Below are 19,081 nucleotides of genomic sequence, written 5' to 3' on the forward strand. Positions count from 1 at the left end.
CATTTTCTCCATTAATTTGTTCAATGAATGTTAAACACTCAAGTCTGGGTAAGTGATGTGTGTTTCTGTAGTAGATAATCTAAAACTCAATTACTTGGAATAATAAAATATCTTCAACTCACACTGTACCACTGGGAAGCTTTTATAAAGGTTCCATGCACCATCATTATACATTGAGCCAAGTAAACAGAAATCTAGTCTCCCTCAGTTTTCCCTGGTTACATGGAAAATAAAAGAGATGGAATGCTGAGGTCAACACTGGTTCTGGATGGCATTCTTGAGGTGACATGCCATATCTCTCAGAACACAATGGAAAAAATAAAGTTACATAGATACCCCTTGATCAAACATATAGAATCCCCAACACACTCTTTAGGACCACATAAAATATTAGGATGTAATGCAAACAGGGACTCAAACTTCTAAAATTATCAGGTCTCAATGAAATAAAATGTGAAAGTTGGCATAGGGTCCCTGTAGTAGCATCTCCTTGGTGCTAGAACTAGTATGGCCTTAACATCCACCTCATCTGATAAAAATATGCTTCAACCCTTGTTTGCCAATGATGACCATTAATCCACAAATCAACTGGAAAATAAATAGTAATCTCTTCTATCAAAAATTGAACAAACACTTTAGTTTAGAGAGATGTACATGCAATCCCTGCCCAGAATTTTCCTGCTTATTATTTCCCTTCTAGACCTTCTTTAATTAATAGATGTAGAAGGTAAACTGCTCACTTAATGCCCAAGGTATGTCTATGTGTTGTCTTCTCTTTGTCAAAAACACTGGATCTGCTAGCACTGGTGAAACAAATCATCTCAGTTTCCTTCCTTTTTTTGCCTGAGGTTTATACTGGAATCAGAGAAGTTAGCAACTAGCAATGAATATCTCATGAAATAACGAGAACAACATAAACTTTTGAAAGACAAACTCAGAGCTGAGGAACTAGAGAAGCGCTGGGAGAGAAACTTGAGCTGGCCAACAATTGTAAAGGTAATCAAATTGTCCATCTCTCCCTCATTATGTCTAGCTGTTTGGTCAGTAGTGAAGACTTTGTGGCAGTCTGAGTTAAAGTCCGAGAATAAATTGATTTCTCCTGAATCCCAGAAAGTCTCTAAATTCATGTCTGTGACTGAAGCCTAGACAAATCAACCAAGTTATCTTTGAGCATACTTATTGATTTCACAGTTTTAATAATTTAGGTGGTTGTCTAAAAATGATGAATGATTTATTTGCCTGAGGATAACTAGTTTTTTTTTTTAACTTTGCAAAGAATTTCCATCACAGAAACGGCAAATCTTATCATTGTTACAATGTACCTCATGCTAAGGATAGTAATAATAAACTCTTAAGTGTAAGAAAAATATGTTAATTTATGCAATATTGGAGATGGAAGGGACAATACAATGTAAATCTAGATTTTCTCCTAGATAGAGATAGTAGATAAATAGACTCACATTTAAAAATGGATTGGGGATATAGAAAGAAAAGAACACATATCATAGAAATAAAATCAACACAAAATAGAACATAGACCTACATGATAATTTTAAATTTTACAACAGAGAAGCCAAATAGGAAAAAATAGTTCTAGAGTGTGCTTAAGTCAAGGTTTCTTAGCTAGTACACCAAATAGAAAGATAAAGTAAAAAGGCAGTAACTCTGGGGTTACTACATATTTGACAATGTAGGATAAATACAAAACTCTCAAACACAGCAGACATTTGAAGAATGTATTTGTAACACTTATATTAAGCAATAGAAATCAAAACAAACATAGTAAAGCTGAAATAGATGGAATCTTTTAATAGATATTTCAATTCAAAGATATACAAATGTCAAATAAGCACATGAAAATGTGTTTAACATCATCCCTCAGTGAGGAATTTCAAATTAAGTTTCACTAAGATAGCACAGTGCACATCTTGGGAAGGCTAACATAGGAATGTCCTACAATACATAGTGCTCCTGAGGATACAGAACAAGGAACTCTCATTCATTGCTAGTATAAATGTCACTAGTCTCATCTCAAGTGAAATGAGATAGTCTTTTTTCCTGGAGCCAAACATGAGTACCATGACCCTGCAACACTGAATCAGCTTACCCCAGTTCTTTGTGCAAATGTGCAATCACATGACGTTTTCACAGCAATGCAAAGTCATAAATCATGACGCTCTCAAAATACATTGGTAGAAACATCAAGTTGGTAGGCTAGAATGAATTGGAGAAACGTTTGCTGTAAGTCTCAGATGCTAGCTAGTGATAATCTTATATTTTTGTTTGGTGAAAATAAGTGACTGGATAACATTTAACCAGAAAGCCATAAGGATAATATCTCAGACACAGAAGTGGGGATTGTAGAATTATTATTAAAGGGGGTGAGGATAGGCAAGATAGATTGTAATTAGGCTTTGAACTTTTAACATTCCAATTTTTCAATAATTACTGGAGGCGAGATTTATGGGTCTTGTCCACATATACATGTATATGCATATGTGACACACATACACACATGTAATTAAAAATAATATAAATATAAAAACTAAAATGCTCTAACATACATGTTTGTAGCAGTTTTATTGACAAGTAATCAATGTTAGGAAAAGCACATATTCCCTCCACTGGTGAAAGGATAAAGTATGGACTGTCTATAAGATGGAATACCACTCATCCAAAAATTAATAAATGACTGGTACTTATTAAACAAAACAAATACATTGTGGAATCAGAACCAGACCCATGAGAGTATATCACATGCAATTAATTTATATTTATTATAGTATAGAAAAATGATGTTTGGACGTTTTCACTGCAGAGATATTTTGATGGCCACATATTTATCATATACATGGTTACATGTTTAAAAGTGTAAATTTACCTTGTTTAAATTCTACATCAAAGCTGTTTTTTCTCTTCCAAAGGAAACCTTATTTGGTCTTTATATTAATATGGAAGGAAAATAGTTAACACTTTTGGATAACTGATGAGTTATAATTTCCTCACAAAGACATATTTGTTAATAAAAATGTTTATTTGTATAACTTATTCCAGCTGGTAAATGAAGAAAAGAAAAACAGAATTAATTCCACAATGATTTTAAAAGTTTGGTATATCTAGTCTCTTAATTGATGACTTCTGACATAATATGAAGAGAAATATATGCTATAACTGTCCTATGAGAAAAGATGATCAAAGAAGTAAAATATTATCAAGCCTTAGCTAACCAATACCAGTTTTAAGTAGCAGAGGGAGGAAGAATATGCTGAAAGATGTCCTGCATCATCAAATTAATAAGATTCCTTCAGAAAATACTATAGTTCTTAAAATATAAAAAGTAAAGAAAGAAAATGATTGATGGAAGGGTAGCTGTTTCCTAGAAAATTCAAGTGCATATTACATTTAATGGGTTACCAATATTGGGGCCCAATTCAGACAAACTGTGTAAAAGTTACTTTTAATGACAAGAAGAAATTTGAAGACAAGAGCCATTATGGTTATTTTTGTAAGTAAAAATTGAATTCTAGTATTTCCAGTGTGCTGAATCCTTTAAACACTTGGAGATTCAGGTGAAATAAGATGTTCTAGTTTTGAGTTGAAGCTATCGGAGAGGGAGAAATGAGTCCTGGGTGAAAAATAAATACAGTTTTCTATAGGTTGATTAGTGTAGAAGGTGGGTAATGATGTCAACATACCTGTCTATATCATCTCTGACTCCTGGATATATATTTAAACTTATATGCAGCACAATTGCAAAAGAATAAAGACAGGGAATCAGAGGTGCAGGAGAGGATGGCAGGATAAAAGCATGATAACTAAACACTTTGTAGACTAAAAAATAAATATTTTTGCATTCAGCATTTCAGGCAGAGAAAGCTAAATTAGCTCCTAGCTCATTTCCCAAACACTTTGCTGAGACTTGAAGGAGTGGAAGGTCTATAGTGAATAAAGGACCATGACTCACATGGACCACTCTGAAAGGAAGAGGAGATTTATTAGTTAACATGTTTATTTTACTCATAAAGGAATGAAACCCATCGTCCAGTTTTTGTTCTAACAGCTCAAGAATCGATGAATAGGTAAGTTTTGATTCATTTAGAGCCTGGCTACATAAGGCTTGTATGTCCTGCAAGTGGGTAGAGAGATCAACCTTCCTTCTGTTCTTGAGGAACAACGACACGTGAATCAAGAAAGTCACAGCTAACAAAACATGTAAGCCCATATTTTGTAAGTCTGCCTGCTCCTCCAGCAGTGAATTCATGTAAGCATAAGAGATGTTATACATGTCTAACTGCAAAGGAAATGTAGCCATATTTATTGGTAATTTCATTTCCGGTTGTAGTAACCACATGCTGGCCAACAGATGGCGCAGCGCGTCTATCTAGAGTAGGATCTGACTCACAGAATTCTGCTTTTGCCGCTAAGGAACTTTTTAGAACTTACCTGTCGGGTATTTGCGTCAGGCAGGTGGCTGTGCCCACGGCTAGAGTTGAAAGACTTACCCTGCCAGGGTCTGGCCGCAGACGGCGGCAGCAGGTGTAGACAGGCAGGCGGGAACAGAGGGAGTAGATGCTTTCCCTGTAAATGAAAGCTGAAAACCCACCGCTGTGTGCTCAGGGAGTTCCTGCGTTCAGGCCCTAAGCGCACACACGTAGCTAGCTAAAGTGAGTGCCCGGGAGAATTCTCCCAGGTAGCCGGAGGGCAAGACAAAGCCAGGCCGGGTCTCCTGCGGGGGCGGACGGCTCTCACACGGCGGGTCAGAAGTCCCAGTGGCGGGATTAGGCAAGAGCCCTGCTGTTCGCTGCTGAGCCGCAGTGTGCACCGGCGCCTGCGCAAGCGGGGAGCAGAAGAGTCGGGCCTGCAAGCGGGTGGGTCAGCGAGCGGGCAGATCTCACGCCAACACCGCAGCGGGAGTCAGGCCCAGTGCCCCTTAACCGGGGCACTGGGCCCGGGTAAGGGCGGGGGAGGGGAGTAACTCACTGATTCTCCTGGATGCCCGTTGGCTCTTCAGGGTCGTGAGATTCTTGGGCGCCACGTGTAAGATTAATGTCTCTTTATTCCAGAAGACACCAAGGTAAAACACAGGCCAGAGCTAGGTTATAGAACCCAGCCAGCACGGCCAGAACAAAAGGGCCCCGGGTCCCCACGTGCAGCCCCTTAAGAAGCTCCCTTACGTCACCCTGGCTTTCCTTCACCACGCCCTTCTGGGCGAGTCCCCGGGTCCACCTGGTACCTGCCCCAGGACTATTGGGCGGGGCTAGGGTGACTCCATACAGCCTCCAAAGCCATAGAGAAACCCTGTCTCAAAAACAAAATAAAACAAAACAAATCAGTGTTAATTCCATGCTTAAGCCACAAGCTACCTGAGAAAAACTTCCAGCGAGACTCTAGTCCTTTTCACTACATACCTACTGTGAAGAATACTTACTTTTTCTCAGAACTAGACAGGCTTGTCCAACAGCAAATGACTAAAGGAACTTTTTGGATGATTAGATGATAAAGCTATAACAACAGACTCTGGGTTTGACCTTGAAAAGTAGGTGAACAGGTCAAGGGAAGAAAGAGACAGTAGTAGGATCATGGTGGAATTCAACAAACTGGGCTGTAGCTAATTCAAACAATGCTTTCTAACCTTTACAAAAATCAAATCTGTTCCAAGATATTTATCCTAAGCTCCAAAATGCATAAACTATCTTCAATAAAACTAAGTACATAGATGTTTAAAATTTGTATATTTTAGAAGAGTAGGTTTCATTGTGATATTTGAAATCATGGATTAGTCAGGGTTCTCTAAAGGAAAAGGACTGATAAACTGACTGTACAATTATCAAGGATCTTACTAGATTGTGTTATAAGATGTGTTCTGAGTAGCCTGACAATGGCTGTCTCACAACCAGAAGGCTCAGAATGTAATAGCTGTTCAGCCCTTGAGGCTGGATGTTTCTGCAGTCCAAATATGGCTCTGGATTCCTGGAGGATTCCTGGAAAGCTGCTCTTCTTCAGTCTATGTGGGAATCCTGATGAAGTTAGATTTAATATTGGCGACAGCAATAAGACAGACAAAATTTCCAGCATGAGTGAGGCTAAGTAAGCACAAACCAAAAGTTTCTTCTATATCCTTTTATGTGGCTTAGATTTGGAGTGAATTTTCCTTCTCCAAATTATTTGACTGGGAAAATTTCTTAGTCATCTAGGTATGGTGACACATGCCTTTAATCCCAGTACATGGGAGGTAGAGGCATGTAGATCTCTGCAAATTGGATGCCAGCCTGGTGTATATAGTAAGTTCCAAGACAGCCAGAGCTACATAACAGAGAGACACTATTTCACTGAAGCAAAGAGAGATAGACAGTGACACAGAGACAGAGACAGAAAGAATTCCTTACTGGAGTGCCTAGGAGCTTAGATGTTAGATGAACCAAGATTTGCCATCATGACAAGTTTCTTTGAATTTATTAACATGTCATCAATGGAAATGTCAGTGAGGTGGCCCACATCATCCATAACAGAACAGCAAAACAGACATGAGGGCTAAAACATCACTCTAGGTGTATCCAGTGTGATAAGGAAGGAGATTGTAGAAGTTAATTAAATCAGGATAACACTTAAACACTCCACCTTAGGGTGGGGCTTCCGGCTCTCTAATATAAAGGGTTTTCAACTGCAGGATTTGTTCAGTTCAGAGGCGCTTGGAGGTGGTTACACTGTGGTTGGTTACCTTCTAGAAGTACAGCCACTGTGCAGAGTGTTGAGAAGATGAAGACACAGAATTGCTGAAGCAAAGGACAGAGTTTCCTGCAAGCATTGATGAGACCAGAGAATCTTGGAGGTAAATTGAAATCCTGAGTACATGACTTTATATTTTTCTCTGATTTCAAAGATTCCCAAATAGATCTGTTGGCCATAGTTAATAAAGATGATGTCATTAGTTTCAGTTTCCTGTTAAGCTACAGAGTTTTAATCTATCATGATTTTAATATTGAAAATGAATGTGATGTTTCCATTTATTTTATAATCCTTGTGAACCTAAATTTTGAATGTATGGAGTTATCATGTAGTTCTATTTTTAGCTTGGGATCTAAACTTAGTGTGCATTATAGAATTAAAAAATGCTATGTATATAAAGCCTTCATGCTTAGGCCCTGCTCCAAAGCATATAACAGACGCTGAAAGTTCCCCCATGGAAGGCTTCACCATTTCTGTGCAGCAGAAATGTGTTGGGATAGGGCATTGGTGGGGACCCGGGGAGGAGGGGAGAAAGAGGGAACTGTGATTGACTTGTAAAACAAGCTTGTTTCTAACTTAAATTTTAAAAATTTACTTTAAAAAAAAAAAGACCTTCTGCAGTATGAGAAGGACCGTCTTCCATCTTGAGTCTTGAATACATTTTAAAGCTTTTTTTTTTGTTGTTGTTTCTCTGTGTAACAGCCTCAACTGTTCTGGAACTGGCTTTATAAAACAGGCTGGTCTCAGACTCAGATTTATCTGCCTCTGCCTCCTGAGTTCTGGAATTATAGGTGTGCATCACCATGGCCTGGCTATATTTAAAGCTTTTTAAAAGTTAATATGCCGGGCGTGGTGGCACACACCTTTAATCTCAGCACTTGGGAGGCAGAGGCAGGCAGATCTCTGTGAGTGCAAGGCCAGCCTGGTCTACAGAGCGAGTGCCAGGACAGGCTCCAAAGCTACACAGAGAAACCCTGTCTCAAAAAACCAAAAAAAAAAAAAGAAAGAAAGAAAAATTAATATTTTAGCTTCCTGGGGCAGTTCAGCCTGAGGCAACTCTGAAGCGACCCATCGGTTCTGCCCTCCAGGCAGGCTTGGTAGTATACTAGGGGCAGGGGGGACTCAACTACAACCAGTTCTCCCAGATCTGTGCAAAAGCACTGAGGGTTGCCTTGAAGAGTTCAAAGGTCATGAAGGTGAAGATGTGGGTACCTATTATGTTATGGAAGATTGAAATCAACCTCACCTCCTGGGCACAAGACCACCTCTTTTGTTGATAATTTGACACTGTAAATAAATTAACATGCTTCATTCTCAAAAAAATATTTTTTGGTGTGTTATGATACATTCGTTTAGTAACATTATACGTTTACTTAGCTCCTAGTGCTAGGGATTCAGCTCATTAATTGTTTGCCTAGTACATGTTTTGTTCTATCCCTAGCACTAAGAAAATAATAAATCCTGAATGGGAAGCAAGCCTGTGCTTGATAATGTTAATTTTTCACTCATTTTGAAAAGTTAAAAGTATGTTTTCTATTTCAACTCAGCTAATCTTAAAATCAATCTTCTTTGCAGAGAAATTTTAAATGATGGATCTATCATTTTTATGTTGTTATAATTAAAAATATTTCTCAGTGTTATTCTCAAGTATTGGGAAGTTTACTCTCAAGATTTGTCCTTCGAGAGAATTAGAGTCTCCCAAGATGGCCAGCCCTCTTGTTGGTTGTCCAACAGAGAGCATTTAGCCCTGAAACCATATATGCACAAAAAAACAAGAAATGATCTGGGCAGGGTGGTGTTGGCACATAGCTTTAGTCCCAGCACTTGAGAGATAGAGGCAGGCAAATATCTGTGAGTTAAAGGCCAGCCTGGTCTACACAAGAGCTAGTTCCAGGACAGTCATCTAAGCCACAGAGAAACCCTATCTCAAAAAACCAATAAATAAATAAATAAATAGTAAGTGATGAACATCTTGGCTCTATCCAGAGATAAGCCACGCTTGGGACCCTGTCGTGGGGAAGTCTTTTTTCTTTTAGTCATTCTCTTTTTATTTTGTCTTTTTATCCCATTCCCTACCAGGCTTTGCCTTTCTTTCTTTCTTTCTTTCTTTCTTTCTTTCTTTTTTTCTTCCTTCCTTCCTCTCTCTCTCCCTCTCTCTTTTTGTGCATTTAAGCTTCTCCCTCTTAGTGCTTCTTTCATACACACACACACACACACACACACACACACACACACATATATGTATATATATTAGAGTATCACTGTATAGCCCTGGTTGTCATAGAATTTGATACATATACCAGGCTGCTCTTGAATTTACAGAGATCTGTCTCCCTGGTTCTAGGGAATAAAGGTGTCATGGCCCACTTCATTCCCTTATTTTTCAGGTAAGCTCTGGTAATGTTTGTAAAAGGAGGCTGAAACATATATATATATATGGCAAAAAACATTTTATTTCAAAAGGAGAAAATCTCAATTTACATTGTTAATAGTAAATTAATTGTGTAAGAAACATATTCCAAGTGATACCTGATTTGTTATTGTAAATTTCAATACTGAAACCTAGCATTCTTTTTATTTCTCCTCAGAAATAGATTCACACAAACTGTGGAATTCAGAATCTATCTACTAAGTTGTATGTGTTTGTGTAAGCAGTTTGAGCTACAGTTGAGCTGTTTGCAAACTGAAATACTATTAGTGGGCACAGATCATAAGTTATTAATGGCATCATTTGATAAACAAAATCACTGGTCTGAAAAAGACATTCGGAAGTTACTGGAATGTATGAAAAATAATATACCCTCAGACGACTCCCGATCATTCAAAAAAACCCTGGAAGATCTAGACTGGGACAAAGTAGCTTTTGAACATTTTTCCGGAGAAGTATGCAAACAGAAGTGGATGCAGATTTCTCATAATTTGAGGAAGTCCCGCACACTGTCAGAATTAGTGCTGGAAGCCTCTGAACTTACTAAAGAACCTCAGAAAACTAAGACAGTAAAGAAATATCCTGACTTCCCAAAAAGACCCCTGACTGCCTATCTGCGCTTTTACAAGGAGCAGCGGGCCAAGTACAGTGAGATGTATCCTAAGTACAGCAACAGTCAGCTGACCAAAATCCTGGCTGAGAAATACAAGCAGCTGCCAAAAGAAATCAAGGAGAAATATATTAAGGACTTCCAGAAGGAGAACCAAGAGTTTCAGGAAAAACTGACTAAATTCAGGGAAAACCAATCCAGTGTAGACGTAGAACATTCTGAGAAATCTGTGGTGCCCAGGAACCACCAAACCAAAGTCCCTAGGAAATCTCAAGGAGATATGAAACACGTAAAGTCCCCTCTAAAAACAGAAATTCCAAAAACACTTCCCCCAGTGATGAAATATCGGGGAGAACCCAAGAAACCCCCTATGAACGGATATCACAAATTTCACCAAGAATCATGGTCAAGTCAGGAGCTGCACCATCTAACCCTTCGGCAGCGCCGGGTTGAGATTAGCAGACGATGGCAGCGAATCTCACAGCACATGAGAGAGCAGTATAACATTCAGGCTGAAGCGCTACAGAAACAATACTGGGTGGAGATGGACCTCTGGCTCAAGGGATTGTCACCAGAGGAATACGGTGCATACAAAGAGACACGAGCCAACTATGGTAAGAGAAAGAACTTTGCCATGTCTGGAGGCATAAACCCCAAGTGTCAACCAACACATCTGCAGTCGACCTCAGCAAAGGAGCAGCAAGTCGGGTCTGAAGAAATGCAAGGGCTGCTGGCTCCTAGAGGAGATTCCCGAAAGACTATTCAGGGCCAAGATGGTGACTCCCAGGAAATCAGGAAGAATGTGATGGAAGACTCCAGCAGCTCCTCAGACTCAAGCAGCTCCTCAGACTCTAGCAGTTCCTCAGACTCTAGCAGCTCCTCAGACTCTAGCAGTTCTTCAGACTCCAGCAGTGCAGATGAAGGTGAAGATAATGGACATCTTCCTTAGTGGGAACGCTCAGATAAAGACTCCATTTTGCTCCCTTTTATATCCTAAATTGTCCTTTAAAACCCAGAGCATCCCTGACAGAGATGGACCTGTCTTCTCTGTGCTGTTGTACTCCCTTGTTTTCTCCTCCTGCATCCTTCCTTTGCTTACTAAATACAAAGGACTACAGTTTGGGGAGAAGGGAGTTTCCCATAGTATTGCCTTTATCAGGCCCATAGACTTACGAAGACCCACCTGAGACAGTCCCTAGAAGCTATTTACATTTTATTCAAACTATAGAACGAGTTTTATGAAGTTAGGCACTGTGTATACAAGTGGTATCAGATAATTCTAGAAAGGATCTCTTAGGCCTTACTGTTTCAAACAGTCAATCTCACCTCTGATATTCAGAATAAGCAGAAACACAAATAGATCGATACAGATACTCTATTCTCTGGCCTTATCTAATGTGTTTAATACATTCATCAGCACCACAGTACTGTAATTATTTTGTAAAGTTGCATTTTAAATTTATTTAATGTTGCCTATCATTTTGCTTTAGTGTATGTTCTTTTCATGAATATTAGCTTTATAGAAATCGTTTAAAACCATTGAAATTATTTATTTGTACATAGATATTCATTTTATTTATTTTGGCTCATACATAAATTGTAAAACTTGTACATATTAACAGAGTACTGGGATATTTTTATAAATATTTACAGTGTATAATATTTAAGTCTGATTAAATATGCGCATCTCTTCATATATATGTCATTTATTGCAGAGAAAATTTGTCAAAATAATTTCATTTTGAAATTTACAGTGCATTATGATTCTAATTTTAGTGAATAACTGTTTATGTGTTATTCCAAGAGAAAATTATTTTGGTGCATATCTTGCAAAATTTATAATCTTGTACCTCTCTCTGATTTGCTTTTGTAAGCTTTTTAAGATGTTGCATCAAATGCAACAATATCAAAAAATAGTAGTGATAAATTTGTCTTTTTAAAAATTTTTAGCTAACTGATAGGATTTACTGCCATGGAATTGTGTTTATATATGAATTTGAATAAAGTTGTACATGTAGCCAGAATTGGATGTTTACTTATCCAGTTAAACAACTTTAATGAATGATGTTTATTAACTTTTATCTTATCTTTAATCATGTAGTGATGGAATTTTTTATAGTGTTCTCTGTATAGTACTGGATATCTTGAAATTCATTCTGTAAACAAAGGTGGTCTCCAACAGATATCAACCTGCCTCTGCCTCCTAAGTGATGGGATTAAAGGTTTGTACCACCATGCCCAGTTTAAGAAGGGATTTATTAGCATGGCTTACTATCTGTCATCTTGCTAAGCCAATAGCTGTCTGCTAACAGAAAGGCCAACAATACAGTCAGCTGGTCATCAGTATTCATTGCAATCTTGAGAAGTAGGCTCTAACACAAGCTAAACATGCCTAATGAGGAGTGTAGATAAGCTTACCAAAGACAGTGAGGGAAAACTGGCAAAACGTTGAAGCTTTCTTCAAGATCCTTTTATGGATACTGCCACCAGATAGTGTAGTGCAGATGTAGGGTTGGTCTTACAACCTGATATAACTCCATCAAGAACAATCCATCTCTGGGTAGTGGAAGCACACGCCTTTAATCCCAGCACTCTGGGGAAGAGGCAGGCAGATCTCTGAATTGGAGTCCAGCCTGGGCTACACACAGAGAAACCCTTTCCTTCCTTCCTTCCTTCCTTCCTTCCTTCCTTCCTTCCTTCCTTCCTTCCTTCCTTCCTTCTTTCATTCCTTTGTTGTTGTTGTTGTGCTGTTGTTGGTTTTTCGAGACAGGGTTTCTCTGTGGCTTTGGACACTGTCCTGGAACTCACTCTGTGGAGCAGGCTCTGCCTCCAAGTGCTGGGATTAAAGGCATGTACCACCACTTCGAGATAAGAAATATTTTCTTGATATGACCAAAAAATAAAAATAGTCCATCATAGTTGTGTCCTATGCTTGGGTTTTGGTTGATTCCAGATAAGGTCAAGGTTAGCCATCAGAGCCTCTCTCTAAAAAGTAAAACATGGAAAGACTAGGAAGGATAGTTTCTTAGCAATGCTTTTTTGTATAACTTGAGAGCCACTAAAATGGATTATATGGCTAACAATACTGAGCCATAACTGACTTTCTCCTGAAAAGCCCACACCCTTATTTTAATGCTTATTTTTTTCCCTTAGCATCTTTCTTTCTCTTAAGTTCTGTTCTTAAAAATCAGTTAAACATAACATTAAAAAGATGTTATGGACAAGTTCTGATCTGTTGGAGTAAACTGATGCTTGGCTGGCCTTCAAGGCCGGAAACACACCTCCGCTGAGCAAAGAAGGTGAGCTGGAAAGGTGCCATCTAAGCGGGCATGTGCAGTGACCTCTTCATTGGATACTACATCTACTTTGACCTTAAAGGCAGAGTGACCCCAACTTCAAGAACAGGCTTTGAGAATGGAGAAAGAAACAGGAGTTTGCTAAGGAAAAACCTGGGCTTTCCAAGTTTCCTGAAGTAAAAGATGCTGAAGCTATACAAAAATTCTTCCTTGAAGATATATGGCTTGGTGAAGAGTTGCTAGCACAAGGTGGATATGAGAAGGGTGTAGCCACCTGAAAAGCACAATTGCTGTGTGTGCACAGATTCAGCGGCTGCTGCAAGTGTTGCAGCAGACTTCCACCACCAGTTTTCCAGAAGCGTCTGACCAAACTTCCAACCATTAGAGAATTGTAAGTGCTCAGAGATTGGCTGTAGATGATTTGGAATGAACAAGCTACCAACAGGATAAAATCTCAATTAAAAATGATTTAACCATCAGCTTTATGTTCATGTTCTGTTTGTCTGTCCATCCGGAAGCCCTGAATAGGCTATGCAGGCTGTGTAGAGAATCACAAGTTCGACTGATGAGTCATTCCCCTATGAGTCGGCCCCTGGAGAACGATCCATGGGGAGTTTGGGTGGGCGAGGGCAGGCAGGCAACCCTTGTCCCTGGGAGCGGTCGATGAAAGTCTCTGCCCCAGTCTGAATCTTTCGTTTTGGTTTGGCGCCGTTCTGTAGCCGCATGGTCTCTGTTGTTTGGCCTGACTGTCTCAATGTTTGTCTTTTTGTTTTTTTTTTTGTTTTTTACCATCTGACCACCATGGGTCTGAAGGGACCAGCTTCCCTTTCGGCAGCCATAACAGCCGAACACTTGCTTGCCATAACCTTGCCTTGGTCACTTAGAGGTCAGATGCCTGCCTTGTGACAAGGAACCAATCAGAAGTTAGCTTGTGGGGCTATGTTTATGGCCGTGGGTGTGCTTTATGGACAAGGGCACAGCAATGACGCACAAAGCATAGCAACCACCCTGGGAGGGCCTATGGGCCATAACAACCAATTGGCCAATCAACACATGGCAAGCCCTCCAAGCCTGGAGGCACACCAATCATGAGCCTGTGCATACCCCTAGACACTCCCCTTACGCTGCCCTATAAGATCTCTTGGGAGGCCCTAGGAGCTGTCTTTTGCTAGCCATCCAACATGGCGGATGGGTGAAAGACCCGAGCTAACATGGGGTTAGCTCCTTAAATTACAATAACGCCTCATGCAGTTTGCAGCAAGCTCTCGAATCCGCCTGGTGATTGGGGTGACCGAAGTCGTGGCTTGGGACCCTGGATACCTGAGTTTTCCGGGGGTCTAACAGGACAACAACTAACAACCCCCTTAAGTCTGACTCTAGACCACTGGGGAGATGTTCAGGACCGAGCCAACAACCAGTCCCTGTGAAAGACCCGCTCGAAATGCCCCTGAGCCCCCTGCCCCGAAGCTGCCGGGGCCTCCCAAGCCTTCACCCCGGTAGGGCTCGCGCCCCCGGCCCGCCCCGCCTGGCACCGCGCCTCGGGGCTGGGGCCGAGCAACGAGCACCAGATGGGCAGGCCCGAGAACGAGCACCGTGGGCTGGGGCCGAGCGGGAAAAGGGCACCCCTCGCCCCCACGCCCCCCCCCCCCGTTGGGGAACCTTCGTCCCAAGGTCAGCCACCTGGGCGCGGAGGGAGGAATCAAGTCTGTTGTACCAGACACCAGACCTTGAGAATATGCTGATCTGGAATGGCTCTGTGCCTCATTTGAACCATCAAATAGAATCCCTGCTCCTAGCTTGCGCCTTTTTCCCTATATAAGGACCCCTTTCCCTTGGCTCGGCGCGCTTAGCCACACTGAAGCTAAGTCGCCCCGGGTACCCGCGTCTCCAATAAAGCCTCTTGTTTTTTGCATCCAGTTCGTGGCCTCGCTGATTCCTGGGTGTGGGTCTCCCTCTACGAAAGTACCTCTTCGGGTGGGTCTTTCACCTGGACGTCAAGAAGAAAAAATGGCAAGCTTTCTGCAGTTCCAAATGGCCAACATTTAATGTTGGCTGGCCTCGGGATGGTTCTTTTAATCTTAAGATTATTTTACAGGTAAAAGAAAAGATGTTCAATCTGGACCCCACAGACACCCCGACTAGGTTCCCTACATCATAACCTGGGAAGACCTGGCCCACAACCCTCCACCTTGGGTGCCCCCTTTCATTGTAACTTAAATTCCCGGATGCAGCACCTTACCATGATCCTTCTGCAATGTACCATGCCTCAGCTAAAAAGGCACAGATTTGTCAACAGAAAGTTGTAAAAATGTCAGAGAAGAATGTAAACTGTTTACTATGTGCTCTCATATCTATTTATAATAATAATACAGGTTAAAAATTTTAACCACACCAGGTTGATTCTGTTTAAAAGTTTTATTTATATCCCCCCCAAGAAATTAATTCTGTATACTTGTTAAAAGGTTCTATCTATGTTTTCTGGTATAAACATAAATTTTATTATAAGCCAAAAGCCAAAAAAAAAATAAACCAAAAAAATCAAATATTTTTACTGTCTAATTCGAACAATAGCCAGTCATTTGTGGACATAGCTCAGAATTTATCTCTAAGCTATAGTCATTAAATTTGGGTTATCAGGAATTCAAATATCTTTTTAATAAAGATAATATTAAAACTGTTACATGGTTAAATCTGTCAAAAAGTTAAAACTAGTAATACTGGAAATTGACAACATAAATTTAATAGTCACCCAGATGGTAATAATTTTAAACACATAAAGGATACTTTATTTTTGATATTCTTACAGAAAGACATAGTAGATACTCATGCAAAGAAAAGACAGCGGCGAGGCCATGGTGGCACATCACTTTTGTCCCAGCGCTCAGGAGGCAGTGGTAGGCACATCTCTGTAAGTTCGAGATCAGCCTGGTTTACAAGAGTGGAGTTCCAGGGCAGCCTCAGAAGTCATAGAGAAAACCTGCCTTGAAACAATGCCCCCCCCCCCAAAAAAAGGAAAGAAAAACAATGCAAAGAAAGGGCAGCACTCATGACATAGACCCTCAGGAAACAAATACTACAATTGAAGCAGTTGTAGGCATTTCACTGGTTGTCACAGGAAATGCTGCCCCTCTGACCTAAGTGAAATAGGCTATAGGGTCACTTGAAGTTCAGTCAGGCTTGTAACAGCAGGACTCAAGGCACTTGTGATGGCTATTCTTGGTTGTGAAATTGACTGCCTCTGGAATAAAATACAATCCAGAAATGGAGGGCACACCTTTGATCCTGTCTTGAGTCTGGAAGTCACTGACTTTTTGCTTGTTTATTTTTGTTTTTTGAGATAAGATTTCTGTGTTTAACAGTCCTAGAACTCACCCTCTAGACCAGGATGCCCTTGAATTTACAGAGACCTGCCTGCCTCTGCCTGGATTAAAGGAGTGTGCCACCATCTCCCAGCAAGAGTGCTTTTTATTTAGATTTTGAGGTAAAAAAAAAAAAAAACTGATCCTTTTAATTCAGATCTGGGCCACACCTTCTGCTGCAAGCCTATACAAGGACAATGGAAAAAAAAAGGTTCATTCTCTGCCTGCTTGCCCTCCTCTTGTCAGCATCTGCATTCCTTCACTGGCATTGGAGCCTACTTGTTTGTTATTCCAGCATATACAGAAGACCAGCTGAGACAAACCACCTTGTGGGACTGAGTGAGTAACTACTAGGATCTTGAATTTCCACTCACAGATAGCTATTGTTGGACTATAACCTGTAAGTCATTCCAGTAAATTCCTATGTATGTATATATAATATAGTCATATGTGTTCATTCTATAAGTTTTGTGACTCTAGAGAACCCCAACATGGTACGTTAGGACTCTTCAAAGGTTCTGAATAGTCTGACTGGCTGCTCTGGGTGCTAGTCCCTCAATCAAGACAGTTGTGACTAATAGAAATGGTTTAATGTCTGTCAGTTAAGGAGTCAAATTATGCCAGCACCCAATATCTTAGCTTTTATAAGGAACACATTGCACTAAACGAGGCCTTTACAGTAAAGCCTTATCGTCATCGAAAGCAGTTATTTAGTTTTTAGTACTTTTTAACTCAGAGTAGAGCACTCCTATCCCAGGGTCCCTAACAAGAGGTGATTCACAGACATTGCACTTCCTCAAGTTTAAATGATACTGTTCATAATGACTCTTTGGGTTTTCTACCTCTTCTAACATGGAAAAAACAGAAATAATTGCCTCCAGTTTTACTGTTTTTCCGCTATTAAGTTTTTTAGGAGTTAGCCACTTGTTTTTAAGTACAGTCTGCAAATCAGAAACAAATTAAAAAGAAAAATAACTCAACAGAAGAAAAAGAAAAATGGTGAGGTGGATACATCATTTAAGGAAGACTCTGAGATATCAGAATACTTAGCAAAGAATGGAAAGAAGGGGAAGTGGGTTCTGGAAACTTCGGGAGTTAAAGAAAATAGACATATACTGAGATTCATAAGAAATAGACAAAATAAATTATCAAGAATGGGCATTGTGACTTAAAATTGACATTTAAAAAATTTTAATTGTATTTATGTATGCTTGTATATACTGATGTGTGTGGTAAATAGAAGGTTGGATCCCCAGGAGCTGGAATTATAGGCAGGTGTGAGTCTTCCTATGTAGATACTGGTAACTAAACTCTGGGTCTCTGCAAGAGCAGTATGGGTTCCAAACCTTGGAGACATCTACCAGCCTGTGACTTAAAATTCAAAACACAATGAACTGCTTCATTGCTTTTCTTCCACAGGCCAATGTGTGACATGACAAAGGCAGAGTTGCGAGAAAAGTAAAAATAGTGGTAGCTCATACCCAACATTCACATCTACCTTTGTCAGAGGAAAAGATTACTTTTCACTCTGGCTCCCCAAGCCATAGTGACTTCTCAGAAGAGCCCAGATAAACTTGTGCTCACCTGTAGAAATGCCTGTATGACTTCCTGTATCCTCTTTTTATAGCCTTTTCTTCCTGCTCCAACTTGCATAGCAGACTTGGTTTGTCAAGGCAATACCCTATGTAGAGAAAATACATGTAATGTTAGTGAAATTATTCATGGGCTATGTAAATCTGTAGATGTAGGTTTCTGTCCAACCTGGTTCCACAGTCCCTTAGTCCCAAATAAACACATAGAGGCTTATTAATTATAAACTGTTTGGCTAATATCTCAGCCTTCTTATTGGCTAGCTCTCTCTTAATTATTAAGCCATTTCTATTAAACAATGTATTACCACAAGGCTATGGCTTACCTGTAATGCTCCATCATGTTACTCCAATTTCCTTCTCCCAGCCTTCTCCTAGTCTGGTAGCCTCACCTATATTTCCTGCCTGGATACATCATGCCTGCTCATGGGCCAAAACAGCTTTATTCATCAACCAATAAGATAAATATATATTCACAGCATACAGAAGGACATCCCCCATCATAAATCCATATACCTGTAGTCAATCTTTAAAAGTTGAAAAAATGTGACTTTAGTATCTCTACCTCAATTTGCAAATAGATGGATTATTAATAACTCCAGATTCAGTGTAATCCCCATCAAAATTCCAACACAATTCCTTACAGACCTTGAAAGCACAGTACTTAACTTCATAGCAAAAACAAAACAAAACACCCAGGATAGTTAAAAAACAATCCTGTACAATTAAGGACTTTCTGAAGGCATCACTATCCTTGATTTCAAGCTCTACTATAGAGCTAGAGTAATAAAAAACTGAATAGTATTGGCATAAAAACACAGGTGTATCAATGGAATTGAATTAAAGACTTAGATGTAAGTCCACACAGCTTTGGTCATCCAATTTTTGACAAAGAAGTCAAAATTATACAATGGGAAAAAAGAAAAGAAATCATTTTAAACAAATGATGCAGGTATAACTGAATGTCAAGGTGTAGAAGAATGCAAATAGATTCATATCTATTTGCCTGCATATAACTGAAGTCCAAGTGGATCAACAACCTCAACATAAATCCAGATTCACCGAGTCTGATA

The 19,081-nt window shown here is 39.9% G+C and overlaps 1 protein-coding gene and 1 pseudogene across 1 annotated transcript; both read left to right on the forward strand.

The window, feature by feature from the left end:
* The first annotated feature begins 9,447 nt into the window (after positions 1 to 9,447).
* On the forward strand, positions 9,448 to 10,888 carry LOC118237677 (upstream-binding factor 1-like protein 1). Its single transcript, XM_027411618.2, has one exon. The coding sequence runs from the start codon at positions 9,448 to 9,450 to the stop codon at positions 10,711 to 10,713; it is 1,266 nt and encodes a 421-aa protein (XP_027267419.1). The 3' UTR covers positions 10,714 to 10,888.
* Positions 10,889 to 12,159: 1,271 nt separating this feature from the next.
* Positions 12,160 to 13,490, forward strand: LOC100756210 (annotated as a pseudogene).
* The last annotated feature ends 5,591 nt before the right edge of the window (positions 13,491 to 19,081 follow it).

This window comes from Cricetulus griseus, chromosome 4, assembly GCF_003668045.3.
Source record: "Cricetulus griseus strain 17A/GY chromosome 4, alternate assembly CriGri-PICRH-1.0, whole genome shotgun sequence".
Lineage (NCBI taxonomy): Eukaryota > Metazoa > Chordata > Mammalia > Rodentia > Cricetidae > Cricetulus > Cricetulus griseus.

What these genes read in the sequence shown, in the direction of transcription:
- LOC118237677 (XM_027411618.2), top strand. Translation starts at nt 9,448, where the DNA reads ATGGCATCATTTGATAAACAAAATCACTGGTCTGAAAAAGACATTCGG.